Source organism: Oncorhynchus mykiss, chromosome 32, assembly GCF_013265735.2.
Source record: "Oncorhynchus mykiss isolate Arlee chromosome 32, USDA_OmykA_1.1, whole genome shotgun sequence".
Classification (NCBI taxonomy): domain Eukaryota; kingdom Metazoa; phylum Chordata; class Actinopteri; order Salmoniformes; family Salmonidae; genus Oncorhynchus; species Oncorhynchus mykiss.
Window position 1 is genome coordinate 11,541,858 of NC_050572.1, and position 23,327 is coordinate 11,565,184.

Here is a 23,327-nt window from a genome sequence, read left to right on the forward strand (position 1 = left end):
TACTCTGTTAAACACTGGGCATTGGTAAAGACAAGAGCGCTGTCAAATATCCATGTTTGCGATCATCAAAGAACGCAATTGTTGCAGCAAAATACAGAAGTTTGTCACAGATCATTGTTTGTCATTTTATGTACTGAGAAATGTGACTACATTAATAGCTGACAGCTCCCACGTGTTGTGTTAGTCTATGAATAATATGTATTAATGTCTCATGTCTTGTTATTCAAGTTAAAGAGGAAAATATACACATTAGTCTTCAGCGGTCAATATCGTCCCTACTGTCCCAACACGTGGAGAATCCAACCAAGACATCATGCAATCATTTCAAATGAGAACAAGAAGGCAATTTTAAGGTTTTAATTCAAATCAAAACAATGTTTATAACCAAATGTATCATATTAGAGTAGTACAATGCATAAATATGCGTTGGCAATACAATAAAGAATATGAGCAAATACGTGCAGCGTTGCTGCTCATTTGCTGCTCATTGAACTGAGCCTGTCGTTATCCAATCATCGAGGAAAAATGGTCACGAGTCCCATCACGCCTCCTTCACGTATGTCCTCACCGCAACCACATCCCCCATCACGCATTTCTGAAAGGATGAGGAGGGAGGAAGGTGTAAGGAGAAGAAAGGAGAACAGAGGGCGAGAGGGAAAAAGAGTTTGGTAGGTCAGAGTTGAGATGTTTCAGGTGCAGGCTAGGAGCCAGGAATACACATTCCAGCATATGTTGTAGATTTGAGCGCGATAAAACACTTGTTCAGTCAAAAATGGATGAAGTGTTAACTGTAAAAGGGTTGAGATTATAAATTCAAGTGTGATTTAACTTTCCCAACCAGTTTTATTGGCAACATTTCAACTTTATTGTTATACAAAGTTTAGTCAAATTACTTTCTCATATCATAAATTATTTGACAGTAATCTGTCAAATGCAGAGGTTATTAACAAATAAACAAACGCTACAAACAATCAACAAAAAGACTACAGCCATGTAGGCTATTATAAAGTCGTTTTTTAAAATAAGAAATTAAATAAACTATTCCTTACCGCTATCAACTTTCCATCACCAGTTACCTCTCTCTCTATTATCGTCTCTTTGCCGTCCCAGTTCTGTTTTTGCACAAGGTTGCCATTTTCAAGAGTAAAAACGGTCTGAAGATTAAAGGAAAAAATGTAAGTTATTTCCAATGACTAGGTTCACCCAAGTCAACGGACTTTCACACAGATTTTGATCCCAACCAACCATTGTTTTTCTGTCGTCGGCGGTTGTTTCCTCGAAAGGCTCGTTGAGTTTGAATTTAATCTCAACCGTTTTGAAAGTGCTCTGGGATTTCACACAGATCATTCCTTGGTCGTCCATGTTGATGATGAGACTGGGCTTGGTGCGGTTTCCCACCTGTCGAGTCGCGAAACCAACACCTGCACAGCGGAGAACAAACTGTCAAGTAGGATCTATTGTTCGTGTGGTGGGGTGCAACCAAAAGCATTATCATGCATAATTACTTTTATATAAATACAAATGATAATATTTATCGTATTATATAATATGTTATCATTATATTTACTCCTATTATACATTTATCAATAATTTATTCAATATTTAAAAAAAATACCATACCCAAAGCTTTCATGTAGTCATCAAAGTTATCGCTGGAAATCATTTTCCAGGTCCCCACAAACTTGTCAACCATCTTTCCAGTTATCTGTAATATCCCCAACAGTGCGATCTATCTTTCCAAAAATCGAATCTACTCTCTCTGATGAGAACGATCCATGGTTTTAAAGGGATCTAGGCGACGCACGCATGCTAATGCGGACCAATCACAGCCACGGACGTCACGGTATGTAGTTCGGCAATTTCCAGTGTGGGAATAATGGTTGGAATGGGTGAAAGGTTTTTGAGTGCCACATCTACTGCTGTGCCAAATTACATTTAGCTTACTATGTAAGAGGCAATGGGTTTCACAATGTCCTTTCAAATGCTGAAAGAGTGTCTATTACTCTGCAAATAGTTCACTGATCACAGGTTAAAAATTATGACAGAGCCAGATAATGTAATCTAGTAGCATACATCTGAATGGACAAAACGATCAAACTTGGTAGGCAAAAAAAACACTTTCCCATCAAATAAGTTTCATGCTATCTAAAGTAAATAACTTCAAAAAGTGAACGTACTCCCAATTAAACTGCACCATTCAGTAGAGGCCATATGTGGACAGCTGCTTGTCAAACATCTCATGGCGAAATCATGGGCATTAATATGTAGTTGGTCCCCCCTTTGCTGCTATTACACCTTCTGGGAACGCTTTACACTAGATGTTGGAGCATTGGTGCGGTGACTCGCTTCTTTTCACAAGAGCATTAGTGAGGTCGGGCACTGATGTTGGGCGATTAGGCCTGGCTTGTAGTCTACGTTCCAATTAATCCCAAAGGTGTTCGATGAGGTTGAGGTCAGGGCTCTGTGCGGGCCAGTCAAGTTCTTCCACACCAATCTTGACAATCCTTTTTTGTATGGATCTCGCTTTGTACACAGGGGCATTGTCATACTGAAACAGGAAAGGGCCTTCCCCAAACTGTTGCCACAAAGTTGGAAGCACAGAATCATCTAGAAAGTCATCGTATGCTGTAGCGTTAAGATTTCCCTTCACCGGAACTAAGGGGCCCGAACCATGAAAAACAGCCCAAGACCATTATTCCTCATCCACCAAACTTGACAGTTTGCCCAATGCATTCGCGCATGTAGCGTTCTCCTGTCATCCGTCAAACCCAGATTTGTCCATTGGTGAAGCGCGATTCATCACTCCAGAGAACACGTTTCCACTGCTCCAGTCCAATGGCGGAGCACTTTACACCAGTCCAGCCGACACTTGACATTTCGCACGGTGATCTTAGGCTTGTGTGCGGTTGCTCAGCCATGGAAACCCATTTCATGAAGCTCCTGACGAACCGTTCTTGTGCTGACGTTGCTTTCAAAGGCTGTTTGGAACTCAGTAGGGAGTGCTGCAATCGAGGACAGACTATTTCTTCCCCCTTCGGTAAGCTTGTGTGGCTTTTCACTTTGCGGCAGAGCCGTTGTTGCTCTTAGACATTTCCACTTCACAATAACAGCACTTACAGTTGACCGGGGCAGCTCTAGCAGGGCAGACATTTGACATACTGACTTGTTGGAAAGATGGCATCTGATGACAGTGCCACGTTGAAAGTCACTGAGCTCTTCAGTACGGGCCAATGTATGTCTATGGTGATTGCATGGCAGTGTGCTCCATTTTATACACCTGTCAGCAACGGGTGAGGCTGAAATAGCCAAATCCACTCATTTGAAGGAATGTCCACATATCTTTATTTACAGTGTATTTCTATAATTGACTGAAAAACAACAAATAACATTTCAATAAAGTATTTTATTATAAACATTCACAAATATACATAGACACATAGAAAAATACTGAGGGAGGGGACTACTTCTTGGCTGTAATTTTGGCCTGGGGGTCCTTGGCCACACATCGGGACTGCAGTGCAGTCAGCATCTCCTTGCTGGTCAGTCTCGCTCCCTTCATCATTAGTCTTTCTCCATCCACTGTAGAGAAGGGGGAAAACACAGGTAAAGAAGTCGTTTCGCTGAGGCAGTATAAAAGGTATGCAAAACAAAAAATTGGGAACTGTTACCTGGTACCAAATGGTGAAGACTAGGACCCTAAAGAACCCAACAGGCTAGATTACTACTATGTAGGATAATTATGATTTCATTGTGTAAATACCTGGTCATTGCATCAAATTTCTTTAAGCTTTTTCCTACAATGGTCACCAACCCTGAGACTAGAGTGTTCCAGGGTGTGCAGAGCAGGCTATTTAATCCAGGCCAACATCTAGAATCAGGTGAGTTAATGCTGGGCTGGCACAAAAGCCTGCATATATACATATATACACAGTTTGGACACACCGACTCATTCAAAGGTTTTTCTTTATTTTTACTATTTTCTACATTGTAGAATAATAGTGAAGACATCAGAACTATGAAATAACACATGCAGTAATCATTTTCCAACATTTGTTTAACCATTTTTCAGTTACTACATGATTCCATATGTGTTATTTCATAGTTTTGATGTCTTCACTATTATTCTACAATGTATAGAATAGTACAAATAAAGAAAAACCCTGGAGTGAGTAGGTGTGGCCAAACTTCTGACTGGTACTGTACATCTCCAGGACCAGGACTTGTGACAACTGCCTTGATACACTTAGCCTGAAATCCAGAACCTGTTTTGCTAACATTCCACTCCTAGTACCCTGTGTCATTTAGCCATCATTCCCCTCCTAGTACCCTGTGTCATTTAGCCATCATTCCCCTCCTAGTACCCTGTGTCATTTAGCCATCATTCCACTCCTTGTACCCTGTGTCATTTAGCCATCATTCCCCTCCTAGTACCCTGTGTCATTTAGCCATCATTCCACTCCTAGTACCCTGTGTCATTTAGCCATCATTCCACTCCTAGTACCCTGTGTCATTTAACCATCCTTCCACTCTTTGTACCCTGTGTCATTTAGCCATCATTCCACTCCTAGTACCCTGTGTCATTTAGCCATCCTTCCACTCTTTGTACCCTGTGTCATTTAGCCATCATTCCACTCCTAGTACCCTGTGTCATTTAGCCATCCTTCCACTCTTTGTACCCTGTGTCATTTAGCCATCATTCCACTCCTAGTACCCTGTGTCATTTAGCCATCATTCCACTCCTAGTACCCTGTGTCATTTAGCCATCATTCCACTCCTAGTACCCTGTGTCATTTAGCCATCCTTCCACTCTTTGTACCCTGTGTCATTTAGCCATCATTCCACTCCTTGTACCCTGTGTCATTTAGCCATCATTCCACTCCTAGTACCCTGTGTCATTTAGCCATCATTCCCCTCCTAGTACCCTGTGTCATTTAGCCATCATTCCCCTCCTAGTACCCTGTGTCATTTAGCCATCATTCCACTCCTTGTACCCTGTGTCATTTAGCCATCATTCCACTCCTTGTCATGCTAAACAGACTGATACCCAGACTATAACCTCCATAGGCCTATATGAAGTAAATGTGAGGTAAACGTCAGGTTTATTCTACTTACTGAATGTGATGTCCACCACTGGTTCAGACTGGTCGTGTTTAACTTCTGTCATCACCTCACAGTTCATATTTGTCGATCTGGCCTTCTCAGACCCAACCAGGACCAGGAACTCCCTGCAAGGACACCAACATTGAACATCACACTAACAGGGGATGCACGTCTGTGTGGGTTGACCCCTCACCCGAATAAGATCTATAGATCAATTTCACCCATTTAGAGGATCAAGCAATCTGTCAAATACCTACCAGCCATCCCTTATTCCAATGACTGTCAAATACATACCAGCCATCCCTTATTCCAGTAACTCCGGTGATGCTTATAGACTATTTTATAGAATGAGCCTTGTGGCTACACAGGCTATGGAATAGGGTAGTTACAGGCCCCCTCTGCCCAGAGTGGGTGAAAATGTGCATGGGTGATGAAATGTCACTTCCTGGTGTAATCAAATACATTTAACCAAGATAAATATGATAATTAATGTTCTGAATTGTTCAGTGGGGTTGTCCTCCAACATATCATTAACATTACATCCAAAAAGTCGGATTTCGTAACCTAATAAATCTGATAAAAAGCACCGAGCTCTGTTGACATAGCAGTGCAGGTTTCTCGTAAAAATTGGGGATTTTACATTTTGTGGTAATGGTCTTCAAAGTTGTTTCTGTGGGTCACAAACATTTTATTTTGCTTGACAGGAGCTGAATGAAATGTAAAAAGCTTTGAAAATAAAACGCTTGCTATATGCTCAGTGCTCCGTTTACATATCACAGAAATAATTCTGCCCTTGTACAAGGGTAAAAACTCCAATAATTTTTGAACAGATTATGATAGAGACATGGGGTTTAGACTTTTTCGAGGGTTATCAATACAATTAACATAATACTTTCCCCATTGGTCAAAATATGCGTTTTTGATTGGCCACGCCACTAGACTGTGTAGATAGTTTGTAAATCTGGAATAAACAGAAATAAACACATTGCGTGATGATGCTTGCCAAATATGACGGTTAGGCACACAGCCAGTTATATTCTTACATGAGCCTATAGCGGGAATGGCAGTGAAGCGGGCACCTGAATGACAAACTCAATCTGACAATCTGAACAGTTTAGGACAGGTAACGTTACAGATTTAAGACAGCTAGGCCTAGCTAGAAACTAATAACCTTCATAAATATGTCTATATCAACAATAAGCAGTAATTTTGCGCAATAATTACTGGTTGCACAGATGAGATAACATTCAACGATAGTGTGATTGTCTGTGTCCATCTGTGTGGAATAAGAGATGCATTATTTTTCCTACAGTACAGAAGGACCCAAATGTTGTTTCACATCATGACATGGTCAATTCTCTTTCATAGACTGAATAAAGCACATGTTGACTAGAAAAATAGATATTAACGTGTCCTAGGTAGAAAAGTGACAGGTATTCTTACCGTGTGGAACGAACATTGGATTCAAACGGACAAAACTGAACAACAATGTTCTTGACCGTCTTAAGCACCACCGTTGTCTTGCTTGAAGCCGCCATGTTTTCGCAACGATGACCTTTCAACCCGGGCGATGTTCAAGAACATCTCGAGTGCAGATTCGACAGAGTGAATATATTTTTTGATCTGTTCTCGTTCATTTATTTACCACCCAGAGTACATCTACGTTACTTCGTTTCACCACCGGGGAATTAGTTCACTCGCGGATACGGTTTCAGAACCGCCTACATGCTATGAGCATTTTTACAGATTTATATCTGCAAATGTACTGAACACGCGCACAAAAAATGTACACCACTAGAGGGGAGTAGTGGATAACACAAGTAAAATATCGGTAAATTTTCACTTTCACCCTATTGTCATTCCGCACAAGATGGTAATAATGGATAAAACATGACTAATAATACGAATTTATCATGATCATAATTTACCAGTAACAATTTTGCACGGTGTGGCTCAATAGGTTTAATATATTTTTTAATATTTTTTTAATTTCACCTTTATTTAACCAGGTAGGCTAGTTGAGAGAACAAGTTCTCATTTGCAACTGCGACCTGGTCAAGATAAAGCACAGCAATTCGAGACATTCATCAACACAGAGTTACACATGGAATAAACAAAACATAGTCAATAATACAGTAGAACAAAGGAAAACAAAAAGTCTATATACAGTGAGTTCAAATGAGGTAAGATAAGGGAGTTAAGGCAATAAATAGGCCATGGTGTCGAAGTAATTACAATATAGCAATTAAACACTGGAATGGTAGATGCGCAGTAGATGAATGTGCAAGTAGAGATACTGGGGTGCAAAGGAGCAGGTGGTGAAGTAATTACAATATAGCATTTAAACACTGGAATGGTAGATGTGCAGAAGATTAATGTGCAGTAGAGATACTGGGGTGCAAAGGAGCAAGATAAATAAATAAATACTGTATGGGGATGAGGTAGGTAGATAGATGGGCTGTTTACAGATGGGCTATGTACAGGTGCAGTGATCTGTGAGCTGCTCTGACAGCTGGTGTTTAAAGCTAGTGAGGGAGATATGAGTCTCTAGCTTCAGTGATTTTTGCAGTTTGTTCCAGTCATTGGCAGCAGAAAATTGGAAGGAAAGACGACCAAAGGAGGAATTGGCTTTGGGGGTGACCAGTGAGATATACCTGCTGGAGCGCATGCTACGAGTGGGTGCTGCTATGGTGACCAGTGAGCTGAGATAAGGCGGGGATTTACCTAGCAGAGACTTGTAGATAACCTGTAGCCAGTGGGTTTGGCGACGAGTATGAAGCGAGGGCCAACCAACGAGAGTGTACATGTCGCAATGGTGGGTAGTGTATGGTGCTTTGGTGACAAAACGGATGGCACTGTGATAGACTGCATCCAGATCGTTGAGTAGAGTGTTGGAGGCTATTTTATAGATGACATCACCGAAGTCGAGGATCGGTAGGATCGGTAGTCAGTAGATAGGATAGATAGGATAAGTAATGCTGTAATTCAATGCTAGCCTACTTGATAAAATATACAAGTTTACGTAGGCTACATCAAATCATATTCACTTCGTCCAAAATAATATGAGATTAATAAAATGAATAGGTTATTATTGGATTCACTTCATTTCCATTGGACATAATAAATTAGACAAATCCATGTGTATCCTAAATGGTTAAAAAATATTTTTCATATTTTATGCCATTCACTTAATATTCAATAAACACTAGCGACTGTTTCTGAATTACTTGACACAGCTGATTACTGTTTACTGAGATTAAATCGCTACTGACATCCTCTGCTAATCTACTGATTGATGATGTTTATGTCTAAAATTAAGTTAGGGTGGAGAGGACTGACCATCCGGGGCAATCTGTTATACGTTGAGTCAATAGCAGAGGTAACACACACACACACACACACACACACACACACACACACACACACACACACACACACACACACACACACACACACACACGCCCTGTCATGCTCTGAGTCAATATAGCAGAGGTGCCACTTTAAATAGACACCCAAACACACAGGTAACATAATCAAGTGGACAAGTATCGTGGCGGTATAACACAAGCTGCTGTTGTTTCCTGATAGAACCAGAATGGAAGGGGTTAAATGCACAAGACACACCGCAAAACACTTTTATTAGAATTCTACTGTGTTGGTGGTTTAGTCAGATGCCATTTGTGTTTGAGGCAGGGGGAAGGGGGGGGGGGGGGGTGTATGTGTGTCTGTGGGTTTGTAGCCTACAAGGCTTTATCAATACAGACATTTTCTGATTCCACCAGGAAAGTTGTCAAAAATTATTTTCACACAGAATGTAAAAGCAATGTGGCTTTGGGTTGTAATGAGAAGCGGTGGGTGAATGTGGCAGTATTTGTTAATCAGATACATTTATGTCACACTTAATTTAAGGCCAGCCTTCCTGTGTAATGCACCAGGGAATATGGTAGATATGTTCGGCCACAGACTCTGTGTCCTCTCAGCCATAAACAGTGTGTGTAGACAGTACAATGATAACAGCTGTGGTGGGTTGTGAGTGTGACTGTGAGAAAGCCAGGGGTGTAACTTTCACTGGGGGTCTGTCCCCCCCGCATTCTGAAATTGCATCTTTGCACCCCCCCCCCCCCCCCCCCCCCCCCCCCCCCCCCCACCCGTTTTATAATTGAAATATGGTACAAAAAACATTCTGAAATTGCATCTTTGCCCCCCCCCCCCCGTTTTGCACCCCCCCAAAACACATTCTGAAATTGCATTTTTGCATAATTGAAATATGGTACAAAACAACGAGGCACCAGTGTGCTTTAGGACCACGCGGACACCTCAGAGCAGTCTGGTAGGCAGTTTAGAGGGTTTATCCGACTTTTAAAACATTGTGTATTACTCAACATACATCACCAAAATATTGTGCAAAAGAAAGTTTCCACGCTTTTCTTTTTTTATTGTTGGCGGAAATAACGAGCTTTTATTTTTAACCATACTGTATTCATCATGGGGGTAAATAGCGTTTAAAAATATCTGACATCCCCACACCCCCACCCTGGTCCTTCTCTGCCATTAACAGACATTTTTCAGTTAAGAAGCGGAATTAACAGGCTTTCTTTTTAGCTATACAGTATTCATCATTGTGATAAATAACCCAAGTGTTTTCTCTCTTCCCAAGCTCCCCACACCCTCCTCCGGTCCTAAACTTAGAACCTCTCATCATGTTCTGTTCAGTCAGAGGACCAAGTCATCAGCCCTGAGTTTCCTGAGTTGCCGCCAGCGACCAATGCCTTGTGATGATTTGACAGTAGGAGTGAAGAATGAACAGTCACAATCTATATATAGCCATAAGGCTTGAGGCAAGCATTTCCTGGCTATATCAACCTCCCTCCTCCTCTTCTGCTAGCTTTTCCCCCCTTTACTCTGACCATGACAATCAGCCCTACTGGGACCAGTGGCAAATGGCCTAAAGTCCAAAATGAAGTAAGCAGGGAGGGGGGTTGGCTCAAAGAAACAATGTAGAGGAATTGACCAGGAAGGGGTCGACTCCTAAGAATAAAGGTTAAATAACAGTATGGGGTGTTTGTATTTTATTTTCCACTTGTTATGTGCACTATGAGTGGCTAAATATAAACTGTGACCATGCTGAATCATTCTTTCAACCAGCCAGGCAGGAAGTCAGAGACGACTGTTATTGTCTTATTTAATGTATTAAGTAAGCAAAGGCTCACTCCCAAAAGAGCCATTTGGGTTAGTTGAAGACAGACAGACTATTGCCTGTGTGTAAGCTCCTGTTGTTCTTAATACTCAACTATCAAGGTATCTTGCTGTGCAATAAAAGTGGTGTTCTACTATAATGGTGTAACTGAAATTATTGGTAAACAATTAAATGGCATCATAATAACATACAACATCTTAGATGTAGCCTACTTACTTTGACTCTACATTAAACATCAAATACAGTTTTGAAAACACTTTATACACATGTAAAGCTTTGAAATAGAGCATTCAATAGCATCCATTGATGAGGCTAGCGTAGCGCAATTTGTCATAAACCTCTCCACGTTCTGAGTGCAATTACGCACTACATGTCCCAGAGACCATACTTGTTTTACGAAGCGATGTACGATTGTGTTGTGAACAACATTAGCGTGAACAACAACAGTGGAATCGGTGGTTTGCCTTCAAAATACAAGTCCCGATTGGAACACGCAAACGGATATAGTAGAATCATTCCACAATTTGACTAAATAATGCTAAACAAGGTTGGAATGCTGTTATATAAATTAAAGAAAAGACGCGTCGTTATTATAAAATCGTTATTTTACAAAACATCTGTTGAAAAAGCACTGTGGACATTGGGGGCATACTCACATTGCAATGTACAGCCTTCCGTGAAATGGGGTATCAGCCTACTCAGTGACACCCACATATTAAAATTCTAAAGAATTTACACAAATATTAGCGTCCTAGCTCTTATTGTAGGACTATAACTATGGGAAATCAGCTCACTATTCAGTCTATTGTGCGTATTGGATGTTCATTGCAATTTACAGCCTTCCCTATGGATCTTGGGTCTATGAAATGGGGTATCAGCCTACAAAGTATAATAAGAGGTACGATGCTAATATTTGTGTGTAAACTCATTAGAATTGTAATCTGTGGGTGTCACTGAGTAGGCTGATACCCAATTTCATGGACCCAACATCCATAGGTGTTCTTTGTGTCAAATAAACTAATTATTGCATTTTGGTGAGTTTATATAACAAGTTCCATTTTTTTTGGTGCATTGTTTAGTCCAATTGTGGCATGATTGCACTATTGTTATCCCTTTCAATGGGGACTTTTATTTTAAAGGCGAACCGCCGAATCCACTATTGTTGCTCACGCTAATGTTGTTCACAACACACTGATGAGAGCTGTCACTCCTCCCCAACGTTTTGCCGGAGAATAGGAAAGGAGTAGGCTTGGTCTGCGTGCAGAGGCAGAATTGCACCGTACTACGTCTGGGAATATTCGTGCACGGTGGAGAACGCGCCTCACAGCTCCTCTGCTTTGAATAGTAGGTTTGTATAAGGGTTTACTAATACTTATCAGTTTTATGTTAATCATTTAATAAATGCGGTTTTTTTTTAGGTGGTGGAGCCTCGCTTAACAAATCCAACGAGTTTCAATTCAACAGTAGCCTAACCGAATGCTATTCATGGATAATCTTCTCCGGTAAGTGTTCTCCAGACTCCATCTACGAATGTAGAAAGTTGCGCCTTAATGTCAAACAGGTCCGTTTATTTCTAATGGCAGATGTGTGTGTTTGGTTTCTATGTGCAAATTCCGAAACATAGATTTATTTATTTATTTATTCTGCTGCAGCACCGCCAGGCAAGGAAGGTGGGCTTTGAACAGCCCCATTGAATGAACCAACGATTTTGGGAATATTGATGATGGGGGAGATAGGGGACTTGGGCTGCAGGGAGACTGATATTGGATGAAAGGCCTTTGCCGCTTGAACTAATTGGAGCGCTGAATCAAAGTTTCTGCTCTGTGAGGCTACTAAGCTATTTGATATATTAATCAAGGCAGCAGTTAAACATTTGGGCATCAATTCGAAGTTGAATGCAGTAGTCTACATCGTGTTTTCTGATCTGCGTTTGTCATGAGTTCTCGGTTTTCGCTGAGAAGCAAATGAATTTGTCTCAATATATTAAGGCTCCTTGGTATTTCTTTGTACGCTTTTCAAAAAGCCACATGTTTTATGGATAGGAAGACACAATTGTCATACATGGAATTACTGTAAAGAAGTTAAGCGTTACACTTTGAAGACAAATGTAGAGATTAGAGTGTGGGCCTACATTATATGGAATTTTGTCGGTCTATTATCTTCAAGCCTGCCCTCTTTAGTTTAGTAAATTAAGTGAGTTTATAGTAAGTTAAATGAAGTACTTGCCACTCAATCTTCATAATAGTGACGTTCATCTGGTGTTGAGATGCAAATGTACTTCCTGCATGGGTACAGAGATAAACTGGTCCTATAGCCACACAGCAAGACCAGCAGCAGGTTACAGTAGGCCTATTCTATTCTATTCTACAATAGCATCCTGATGGTATATTGAGATGCTCATTGTTCCCCTGCAATGGCCGCCATAACATAAGCATCATATAACAGAAGCGTATCAGAAGGGTTGAGGTCAGATTGATGACTGGGCCAGTAGTCTCTGAGCCAAAGACTTCGTGTACCCTGTCATTAGACAGACAAACAGCATTGGCTTTATTGACAGCAACAGGCTTAGAGGTTTCTTCCCTACCACTGGCCTAGCAGGCTGGCACTTTCTGTTCCCCGGTGCCAAGAGAAACACCCGCCCTCGTTCTGTGTGTTAGTCTACTGTGTTTGTAGTCATTGTCTGTGTGTGTTGTGTTGTGTTGTGTAGTCTGTGTATGTCTACTGGAATTAGAAGAGGAACTCGTGGTTTAAACTTTCACAGATTCTCTGGCCAGTTTGGCCGTATGCAGGGCAGACAAGACTACTTCTGTAGCATAACAATCATCACGTTGTTTTGACCAAATGTTGGATCTGAGAATAAACTTCCCTCGGGGAGTCTGTAATTCTCTCGTGGACTATATCACACTGAGTTTATTGACCAAGAGTAGTTCGTTTCTCTGAATGTCTTGATATAGACAACCCACTGGGCAAAAACTGGTTGAATCAACAATTTTTCCAGTTAATTTCAACCCCCCCCCCCCCCCCAGCAATCTATGTGATGACTTTGAATGAACATGGAATACTGAAAACAAATTTGAACCTAAATCCAATGACATAGTGATTTTTTTTTGTTGAATTTCAAGTTGAATTCACGTACAGTAGGTTAAAATCTCAACCAAATGTAAATCAAAACTAGACCTTGAACTGAAGTCTGTGCCCAAGTGGGATGCCTTTATGTCAGCCAAGTTGAAACTGGCTATTGGTTCCACTACTTCCTAGTTGCTAGAATTCGGAGAGTGTACCTAATTTCAGTTTGTGACAAAACAAGCAATATACAGTGTAGAGAATCATTGTACCAACTAAACCTCTGTGAAATATAATTTCAATAACAAAAAATATTGTATTTTCAGCTGTTTGAAATGCTGGTGTACAAAACCGAAAGTAAAAGACGCAAAAAACGAGCGCACATAGAGCAGATCTACCGCTTCTTAGACTTGCTTTCAATGAGAATGACAGATCTATAACTCACATTTCTAAGTGAATTTGGTCGGGTCGACCCAAAAGTTACATATTGCAGCATTGACGGCTGCGTTTGTTAATACCAGTTTATTACACCCTCAGGTCAAATATGTGGATTAATCAGCTAGACACTAATAATGTTTGTGTTGGACAAAATTGATTGAAGCAGACAATTGTGTATGCGCCACATGTCTGTGATATATTCAACCCCTGCACTAGTGGTGTATCATGTCCATGTTTATAATTAGCTGTAGGGTACTGGCAGCTGTTGTGGAGAAGACTTGAAGTCGACTTCAGCACACACCACTACATTCTCCTAACACACAATGTGAAGAAGAATTTGTTTCGTAGAGGTGAAAGCTTTTGTTCACACACACACACCTTCTGAGTGACATGACCGCACTTAATTTGTGGGCAATTCCACAATAACAGAATAGCAACGAGGCTCCGATTGTTCACTTAAAATGTATGTCAAACAAAAACCTTAATTTCAAAGTTTAACAAACCATACAACTATGCACAAGGACTACTTTTAAGAATTTACATGCAACGTTATACAAAAAACACATTTACTGGCAGAAATGTGTTTGGTAACAGAATTTCAGAAAGATCATGGTGATGCATCGTTAAAAGGTACACAAAGGTATACATGGGCTACCATTCCAACGTTTGGGCTCACTTAGAAATGTCCTTGTTTTTTGAAGAGAAAAGTAAATTATTTTGTCCATGAAAATAACATCAAATTGATCAGAAATACAGTGTAGACATTGTTAATGTTGTAAATTACTATTGTAGCTGGAAACGGCTGATTATTAATGGAATATCTAGGCGTACAGCGGCTCATTATCAGCAACCATCCAGTAGTGCTCAGTAGAGTATAGTTCAGTAGAGCTCAGTAGAGTATAGTATAGTTCAATTCAGTAGAGCTCAGTAGAGTATAGTTCAGTTCAGTACAGTAGAGCTCAGTAGAGTATAGTATAGTTCAGTACAGTAGAGTAGAGCTCAGTGGTGTATAGTTCAGTACAGGTCAGTAGAGCTCAGTAGAGTATAGCATAGTTCAGTACAGTAGAGCTCAGTAGAGTATAGCATAGTTCAGTACAGTAGAGCTCAGTGGAGTATAGTATAGTTCAGATCAGTAGAGCTCAGTAGAGTATAGCATCGTTCAGCTCAGTACAGTAGAGCTCAGTAGAGCATAGCATAGTTCAGTTCAGTACAGCAGAGCTCAGTAGAGTATAGTATAGTTCAGTACAGTACAGTATAGTTCAGTTCAGTACAGTAAAGCTCGGTAGAGTATAGTATAGTTCAGTTCAGTACAGTAGAGCTCAGTAGAGTATAGTATAGTTCAGTAGAGTAGAGCTCAGTAGAGTATAGTTCAGTTCAGTACAGTAGAGCTCAGTAAAGTATAGTATAGTTCCGTGCAGTAGAGCTCAGCAGAGTATAGTATAGTTCACTACAGTTCAGTAGAGCTCAGTAGAGTATAGTTCAGTACAGTACAGTAGAGCTCAGTAGAGTATAGTATAGTTCAGTAGAGTAGAGCTCAGTAGAGTATATTTCAGTTCAGTACAGTAGAGCTCAGTAAAGTATAGTATAGTTCCGTGCAGTAGAGCTCAGTAGAGTATAGTATAGTTCAGTGCAGTAGAGCTCAGTAGAGTATAGTATAGTTCAGTACAGTAGTGCTCAGTAGAGTATAGTTCAGTACAGTACAGTAGAGCTCAGTAGAGTATAGTGTAGTTCAGTTCAGTACAGTAGAGCCCAGTAGAGTATAGTATAGTTCAGTACAGTAGAGCTCAGTGGAGTATAGTATAGTTCAGGTCAGTAGAGTACATTATAGTGTACTCAACTCTAGTGTGCTCTACTGTATTGCACTGTGTTGAACTATACTAAACTTTTCTTTACTGTGCTGTACTGTACTGTGCTGTGCTGTCCAAACGTGTGAACCCAACTGTGACATGTGACTACTATGATTTCTCATTGTAGCCCATTCAATTGCAGAAATTCCGTTACCGATTTTGTTTCTGAAAAACCTGTTACCGATTTGGTAATCCACTTAATAATTTAATTAATAACAGTAAAAACACTATAACTAATTTATAGGTCTTCCTTTATTTGTTACTTTTATGAACTTTCATTATCCTCTGTTCTCATTGGGGAGAGAAACTAGAACGTATGCGTGGGTTTTTGGTAATGTTTCTTAAAAAATATAAAAATCAAAATATATAAATGTTGCTATTAGTCTTCACAGGGGTCTTTACTTCTACATTGTGTTGATGTATTTATAATACCTTTTAAGACTTTTTCTAGTAGATGCTATCTGTTTGACCAGAAATCGAAGCCTGATGTTGAAGGATGGAAAATGGTTGAAAAATGTATATATGCCTTAATTTATTTAAAAAAAATATATATACATATACTCTTAACATGCTCATATGAACTATGGACAAGTGTTTCTACAGCTGGGAGAAGGAACCATGTGTGAAGTTGTCTGCACGGCACCAACTGGGCCTCTCAATCCCGATGACACAGACACCTGGGCCTTAGTGATGCTGTAAACTGATACCATCATTTCTTACAATATTGTATGATTTAAAGCTGCAATATGTAAGAATTTTTTGGCAGAGCAGTTTCTTCCAATAGTCCTTACAGATCTAGGCTTGTGTATATCGGTGGCTAGAATCCACTTCAGAGGCTTGAGACGTGTTTGCTTCCAATCACTGGGGGATGTAAACAGCGAGGTGTCTGGTTCTACACGGACACTCTGAGGCAATTACTGCAATATGCTCCATTTGACAACTTTACCATTAAACTGGTTCACCTGGGGCTGAGAGTTAAATCCTGTGTGTGTGCGTGCATGTGTTTGCATGTCCTTGTGTCTGTGTGCATGCTTTGCATGTGTCTGTGAGTGTGTTTATATGAGATTATGATTTTAACCTCACAGGCTCCATAAAGTAGTTTAGGAAACAGGAAGTACTCTTGAGCCACCTCAGAGCCGTTTCTCTCCCTGAGTCACACTGTCAGCAAGCCTCTGCCAGAAGGTGTTTTGGCAACTGTGGTTATAGTTAAAAGGCTTGGCTGGCTCTAAAACTTCTTACGTATTCTAATTTCCTGGCATCAAAAGCCTCTATCTTCAGAGAACTTCCATTCCTTTCCCTCATGCAAGCCTAAATTATTGAAGGAGCGGAGATACATTTTTTCTTCAGTTTAGACTACAAAACCATTTCCAATGTTCATCATTTCCCAAATAGCCATGGAATTCACAATTGACTCACCAGTAACTGTAAATGCTTGCTTATTCTAGTTTAATACTATCCATGTGTTTCACTTTTAAATGCTTAAAAACCCCTTGAAGATGGCAGAAAGAGGTAGGGAGGGCTGGAGGGAGGGAGGGAGGGCTGGAGGGAGGGAGGGAGGGCTGGAGGCAGGGAGGGCTGGAGGGAGGGAGGGAGGGCTGGAGGGAGGGAGGGAGGGCTGGAGGGAGGGAGAGAGGGAGGGAGGGCTGGAGGGAGGGAGGGAGGGCTGGAGGGAGGGAGGGAGGGCTGGAGGGAGGGAGGGAGAGAGGGAGGGAGGGCTGGAGGGAGGGAGGGAGGGCTGGAGGGAGGGAGGGAGAGAGGGAGGGAGCGAGGGCTGGAGGGAGGGAGGGAGGGCTGGAGGGAGGGAGGGAGGGAGGGAGGGAGGGAGGGAGGGAGAGAGAGAGAGAGGGAGGGAGGGCTGGAGGGAGGGAGGGAGGGAGGGAGGGAGGGAGGGAGGGAGGGAGGGAGGGAGGGAGGGAGGGAGGAGCAAAGGACAAACTTAATAAGAGGGATGTAAAAATATATACACACTATACACACAGAGAGAAGAAAGAAAGAGGGAGAGATGAAATGCTAATCATATAATGAAGGTATTGATCTCTGTTCGTCGGACTGTTGCTGGTGCTATTTAAAACCTGCTCACTGCTATTGACCATGGCCAAAATGATTTTCCATTTGGATGTGAACATTGTTAGACTGCTAGTTGTCATGGCTTTCAGAGCATGTTAATACTGGCAATGATTGGAACAAGAACAACTAAAGAGCTGTAGCAGACTGGTACACTTCTCAAAGGTCATTCCATTACATTGACATCCCTGACGGTGAAAAAATGTGTTGATGCACATTGATGTCAACTAATGAAAATGGACCAGCTGCCATACAGGTGGCAAAATAAATGGGAAGAGATTTTCAATGTACCGACTCCATGGCACATGGTTTATGAACTGGTACAAAAAACAACACCTGATTCAACACTTAGAGTTTTTCAATTTAAATTATTATACAATATTCTTTCCACCAACACAATGCTATATATATATATATATATATATATATATATATATATATATATATGGGGCATACAACAATCTCAGCTCTATAGATTTTGCAGCAAAGTGACAGAATCACTAGATCCTTTATTCTGGTATTGCCCCTATTTAGCCTGTTTCATGAATGGTTAAAAAATCACAACATCACTTAAAATGAACCTTACAAATAGCAGTGTTGAGCAATTTGGAAAGCCATAGTCAGTCAATAAATAATATAATACTTGTAGGAAAGGTTTTCATCTTTGGCTCACAGTCTGTGGATGCAAAATGATTTGAAAGGTTCAAAATGTATGTAAAACATCACAGCACAATTAAAAAATATATGGCACATGGAAACCAAACGAGGGTGGTCTATGGTGATAGGTGGGATGGGCTGAGGGGTGGGATTACAGAGCTGAGGTCTATGGTGATAGGTGGGATGGGCTGAGAGTGGCTGAGGGGTGGGATTACAGAGCTGAGGTCTATGGTGATAGGTGGGATGGGCTGAGAGTGGCTGAGTGGGTGGGATTACAGAGCTGAGGTCTATGGTGATAGGTGGGATGGACTGAGAGTGGCTGAGGGGGTGGGATTACAGAGCTGAGGTCTATGGTGATAGGTGGGATGGGCTGAGAGTGGCTGAGGGGTGGGATTACAGAGCTGAGGTCTATGGTGATAGGTGGGATGGACTGAGAGTGGCTGAGGGGGTGGGATTACAGAGCTGAGGTCTATGGTGATAGGTGGGATGGGCTGAGAGTGGCTGAGGGGGTGGGATTACAGAGCTGAGGTCTATGGTGATAGGTGGGATGGGCTGAGAGTGGCTGAGGGGGTGGGATTACAGAGCTGAGGTCTATGGTGATAGGTGGGATGGGCTGAGAGTGGCTGAGGGGTGGGATTACAGAGCTGAGGTCTATGGTGATAGGTGGGATGGGCTGAGAGTGGCTGAGAGGGTGGGATTACAGAGCTGAGGTCTATGGTGATAGGTGGGATGGACTGAGAGTGGCTGAGGGGGTGGGATTACAGAGCTGAGGTCTATGGTGATAGGTGGGATGGGCTGAGAGTGGCTGAGGGGGTGGGATTACAGAGCTGAGGTCTATGGTGATAGGTGGGATGGACTGAGAGTGGCTGAGGGGTGGGATTAAAGAGCTGAGGTCTATGGTGATAGGTGGGATGGGCTGAGAGTGGCTGAGGGTTGGTCTATGGTGATAGGTGGGATGGGCTGAGAGTGGCTGAGGGGGTGGGATTAAAGAGCTGAGGTCTATGGTGATAGGTGGGATGGGCTGAGAGTGGCTAAGGGGTGGGATTACAGAGCTGAGGTCTATGGTGATAGGTGGGATGGGCTGAGAGTGGCTGAGGGGTGGGATTACAGACCTGAGGTCTATGGTGATAGGTGGGATGGGCTGAGAGTGGCTGAGGGGGTTGGATTAAAGAGCTGAGGTCTATGGTGATAGGTGGGATGGGCTGAGAGTGGCTGAGCGGGTGGGATTAAAGAGCTGAGGTCTATGGTGATAGGTAGGATGGGCTGAGGGGTGGGATTACAGAGCTGAGGTCTATGGTGATAGGTGGGATGGGCTGAGAGTGGTGGAGGGGGGGGATTAAAGAGCTGAGGTCTATGGTGAAAGGTGGGATGGGCTGAGAGTGGCTGAGGGGTGGGATTACAGAGCTGAGGTCTATGGTGATGGGTAGGATGGGCTGAGATTGGCTGAGGGGTGGGATTACAGAGCTGAGGTCTATGGTGATAGGTGGGATGGGCTGAGAGTGGCTGAGGGGTGGGATTACAGAGCTGAGGTCTATGGTGATAGGTGGGATGGACTGAGAGTGGCTGAGGGGGTGGGATTACAGAGCTGAGGTCTATGGTGATAGGTGGGATGGGCTGAGAGTGGCTGAGGGGTGGGATTACAGAGCTGAGGTCTATGGTGATAGGCAGGATGGGCTGAGAGTGGCTGAGGGGTGGGATTACAGAGCTGAGGTCTATGGTGATAGGTGGGATGGGCTGAGAGTGGCTGAGGGGGTGGGATTAAAGAGTTTATTTTCAGTCATGTATTATTGTTATGTGACTGATGTTACATACCATTTATAATACAGGCTTAGTTATTCTGCTTGACTAATGAATTATAATACAGATTTAGTTATTCTGATTGACTAATGAATTATAATACAGACTTAGTTATTCTGATTGACTAATGAATTATAATACAGGCTTAGTTATTCTGATTGACTAATGAATTATAATACAGACTTAGTTATTCCGTGACACACTGACCAAATCAAACATCTTTCAGATCAAGATCACTCAATCTTGAACATGCCATCTTGAACATGTTTCCTTAATGATCACAGTCTCTGTACTCCAACCATATGATTGATATGGTTATCCAGGTCCCTGTCCACCCTGCTACGACCTCACACATCTCATTAGCTCAGGTTTTGTTTTGGTTGTTAGTTTCCCGTCAAGGCACTGCAATCGATTGTGACAGACTGCAACTCATACAGTTGTGTTATGAGGAAGTGTGTCATTTGTCTGTTTCTGATGGTTCATCGGGTTTTCACGTCACGTCATAACAGCGATATTCTCCAGGGATTTGCATCTGAAATGGAATCCTGTTCCCTATATACTGTAGTATCGATGGGGAAGGGGGGGGGGGGGTCAAAGGTCGGGATTTGTCTTTCATAGCTTGTTCTCCATCTTCTTTTTAAATAGGGGAGCCAGTTTTGTTTTAGGCACTTTTATTTCCGTGACTGATCGACACTGGTTTTCTCATGTCTCTCTCTTGTCCTTCTGCAGCAGACACATGGTGAGCGATATGTTTAAAACGATGAATCGCAATAAAATCGCAGTGTCAAATAGCAATACATATCGTATCGTGACAATCGCATGTACATATCGTATCGGCACCTAAGTATGGGGATAATATCGTATCATGAGGTCCCTGGCAATTCCCAGCCATACTACAGAGTGCACTACTTTTGACAAGAACCCTATGGGCCATAGTACACATAGTACACTATATAGGGAATAGTGCCCTGTACACCACTGTGAACACAGCAGTGAGGGTAGTGGTGTTAGTGAAGGCCCCAGCAGGGTACAGGGTAGTGGTTTAGTATAGGCCCCAGTAGGGTACAGAGTAGTGGTTTAGTATAGGCCACAGCAGGGTACAGGGTAGTGGTTTAGTATAGGCCACAGCAGGGTACAGGGTAGTGGTTTAGTATAGGCCCCTGCAGGGTACAGGGTAGTGGTTTAGTATAGACCCCAGCAGGGTACATGGTAGTGGTTTAGTATAGGCCACAGCAGGGTAAGGGGTAGTGGTTTAGTATAGGCCACAGCAGGGTACAGGGTAGTGGTTTAGTATAGGCCACAGCAGGGTACAGGGTAGTGGTTTAGTATAGGCCCCAGTAGGGTACAGAGTAGTGGTTTAGTATAGGCCACAGCAGGGTACAGGGTAGTGGTTTAGTATAGGCCACAGCAGGGTACAGGGTAGTGGTTTAGTATAGGCCCCTGCAGGGTACAGGGTAGTGGTTTAGTATAGACCCCAGCAGGGTACATGGTAGTGGTTTAGTATAGGCCACAGCAGGGTAAGGGGTAGTGGTTTAGTATAGGCCACAGCAGGGTACAGGGTAGTGGTTTAGTATAGGCCACAGCAGGGTACAGAGTAGTGGTTTAGTATAGGCCACAGCAGGGTACAGGGTAGTGGTTTAGTATAGGCCACAGCAGGGTACAGAGTAGTGGTTTAGTATAGGCCACAGCAGGGTACAGGGTAGTGGTTTAGTATAGGCCACAGCAGGGTACAGGGTAGTGAACACCGGGCATACAGAATACTAGCTACACCCTGTTCCTCTACAATCAAGACTGTATAATAATCTAATGACGCCCAGACACATATCAGACACCTGGTTGTCAGGTAGGCAACGCCTTTAAAACATGTTGTCACTCTTGGCCTGTCAGTGTTTTCTAGGCTTTGGAATGTTGGCTCACCATTGTCTGATTGCAGGTCTCAGATTGGTGTTTAGTCCCTACTGTACATACCGTATTACTACTGCCAGCCGTCTTTGTCCAGACTCCAGACACACCTCACATCACGTCGTGTCTGATCTTGCCCGTCCAGATCACACACTCACTCACTCACTCACTCACTCACTCACTCACTCACTTTCTCACTCACTTTCTCACTCACTCACTCACTCACTCACTCACTCACTCACTCACTCACTCACTCAATCTCTCTCTCACTCACTCACTCACTCACTCACTCACTCACTCACACACTCACTTTCTCACTCACACACTCACACACACTGTTATCCAACCGGGGGCCCTTAGCAATTTTCTCAGGCTAACAGGAAGGAGGGAGGTTTGGGCTGGTGTCTGATAGTTGTGGTGTTGTTGGGCTGCCTGTGTTGCGTCTCGGCTGCTGCACTGCTGACATGAACATTTCCCAGGTATCACCTGGTGACCGGCCATTTCAGAGTAAACACTGTCCTGGCACCCCAATGCTGAAATAAACATTTCCCAGGTATCACCTGGTGACCGGCCATTTCAGAGTAAACACTGTCCTGGCACCCCAATGCTGAAATAAACATTTCCCAGGTATCACCTAGTGACCGGCCATTTCAGAGTAAACACTGTCCTGGCACCCCAATGCTGAAATAAACATTTCCCAGGTATCACCTGGTGACCGGCCATTTCAGAGTAAACACTGTCCTGGCACCCCAATGCTGAAATAAACATTTCCCAGGTATCACCTGGTGACCGGCCATTTCAGAGTAAACACTGTCCTGGCACCCCAATGCTGAAATAAACATTTCCCAGGTATCACCTGGTGACCGGCCATTTCAGAGTAAACACTGTCCTGGCACCCCAATGCTGAAATAAACATTTCCCAGGTATCACCTGGTGACCGGCCATTTCAGAGTAAACACTGTCCTGGCACCCCAATGCTGAAATAAACATTTCCCAGGTATCACCTAGTGACCGGCCATTTCAGAGTAAACACTGTCCTGGCACCCCAATGCTGAAATAAACATTTCCCAGGTATCACCTGGTGACCGGCCATTTCAGAGTAAACACTGTCCTGGCACCCCAATGCTGAAATAAACATTTCCCAGGTATCACCTGGTGACCGGCCATTTCAGAGTAAACACTGTCCTGGCACCCCAATGCTGAAATAAACATTTCCCAGGTATCACCTGGTGACCGGCCATTTCAGAGTAAACACTGTCCTG

At 42.6% G+C, this 23,327-nt stretch overlaps 3 protein-coding genes across 5 annotated transcripts in view; 1 reads left to right on the forward strand and 2 right to left on the reverse strand.

Annotated features, from left to right (window-relative positions):
• Positions 1–342: 342 nt before the first annotated feature.
• On the reverse strand, positions 343–1,752 carry fabph (Fatty acid-binding protein, heart). Its single transcript, NM_001165105.2, is given in 4 exon segments — positions 343–595; positions 1,050–1,154; positions 1,246–1,421; positions 1,621–1,752. Coding segments are annotated over 4 exon segments (408 nt in total). The 5' UTR covers positions 1,694–1,752; the 3' UTR covers positions 343–541.
• Positions 1,753–3,381: 1,629 nt separating this feature from the next.
• Positions 3,382–6,881, reverse strand: LOC110487921 (39S ribosomal protein L53, mitochondrial). The gene is made up of 3 exons (XM_021559839.2): positions 6,544–6,881; positions 5,113–5,225; positions 3,382–3,579 (listed from the first exon to the last, which is right to left on the reverse strand). The coding sequence occupies exons 1-3, from the start codon at positions 6,636–6,638 to the stop codon at positions 3,461–3,463; spliced, it is 327 nt and encodes a 108-aa protein (XP_021415514.1). The 5' UTR covers positions 6,639–6,881; the 3' UTR covers positions 3,382–3,460.
• A 4,610-nt stretch (positions 6,882–11,491) lies between these two features.
• LOC110487925 (phosphoprotein associated with glycosphingolipid-enriched microdomains 1) overlaps positions 11,492–23,327 on the forward strand; it is a 103,176-nt gene continuing 91,340 nt past the window's right edge. For 2 of the 3 annotated variants that reach the window (XM_036971459.1, XM_036971460.1), the window contains exons 1-2: positions 11,492–11,641; positions 11,716–11,799. The gene's annotated coding sequence lies outside the window, so the exon portion shown is untranslated. Of the gene's footprint in view, positions 11,800–23,327 lie in introns of all 3 variants that reach the window. The other variant, XM_036971462.1, reaches the window with a different exon arrangement.

Bases quoted from the DNA above. Each gene is read 5' to 3' on its own strand.
- LOC110487921 (XM_021559839.2), bottom strand. From the start codon at position 6,638: ATGGCGGCTTCAAGCAAGACAACGGTGGTGCTTAAGACGGTCAAGAAC. The intron at 5,226-6,543 runs GTAAGAATACCT...GTGTCCTTGCAG, and splicing joins TCCAATGTTCGTTCCACACG to GGAGTTCCTGGTCCTGGTTG. The intron at 3,580-5,112 runs GTAAGTAGAATA...CCTTCTCTACAG, and splicing joins AGTGGTGGACATCACATTCA to TGGATGGAGAAAGACTAATG.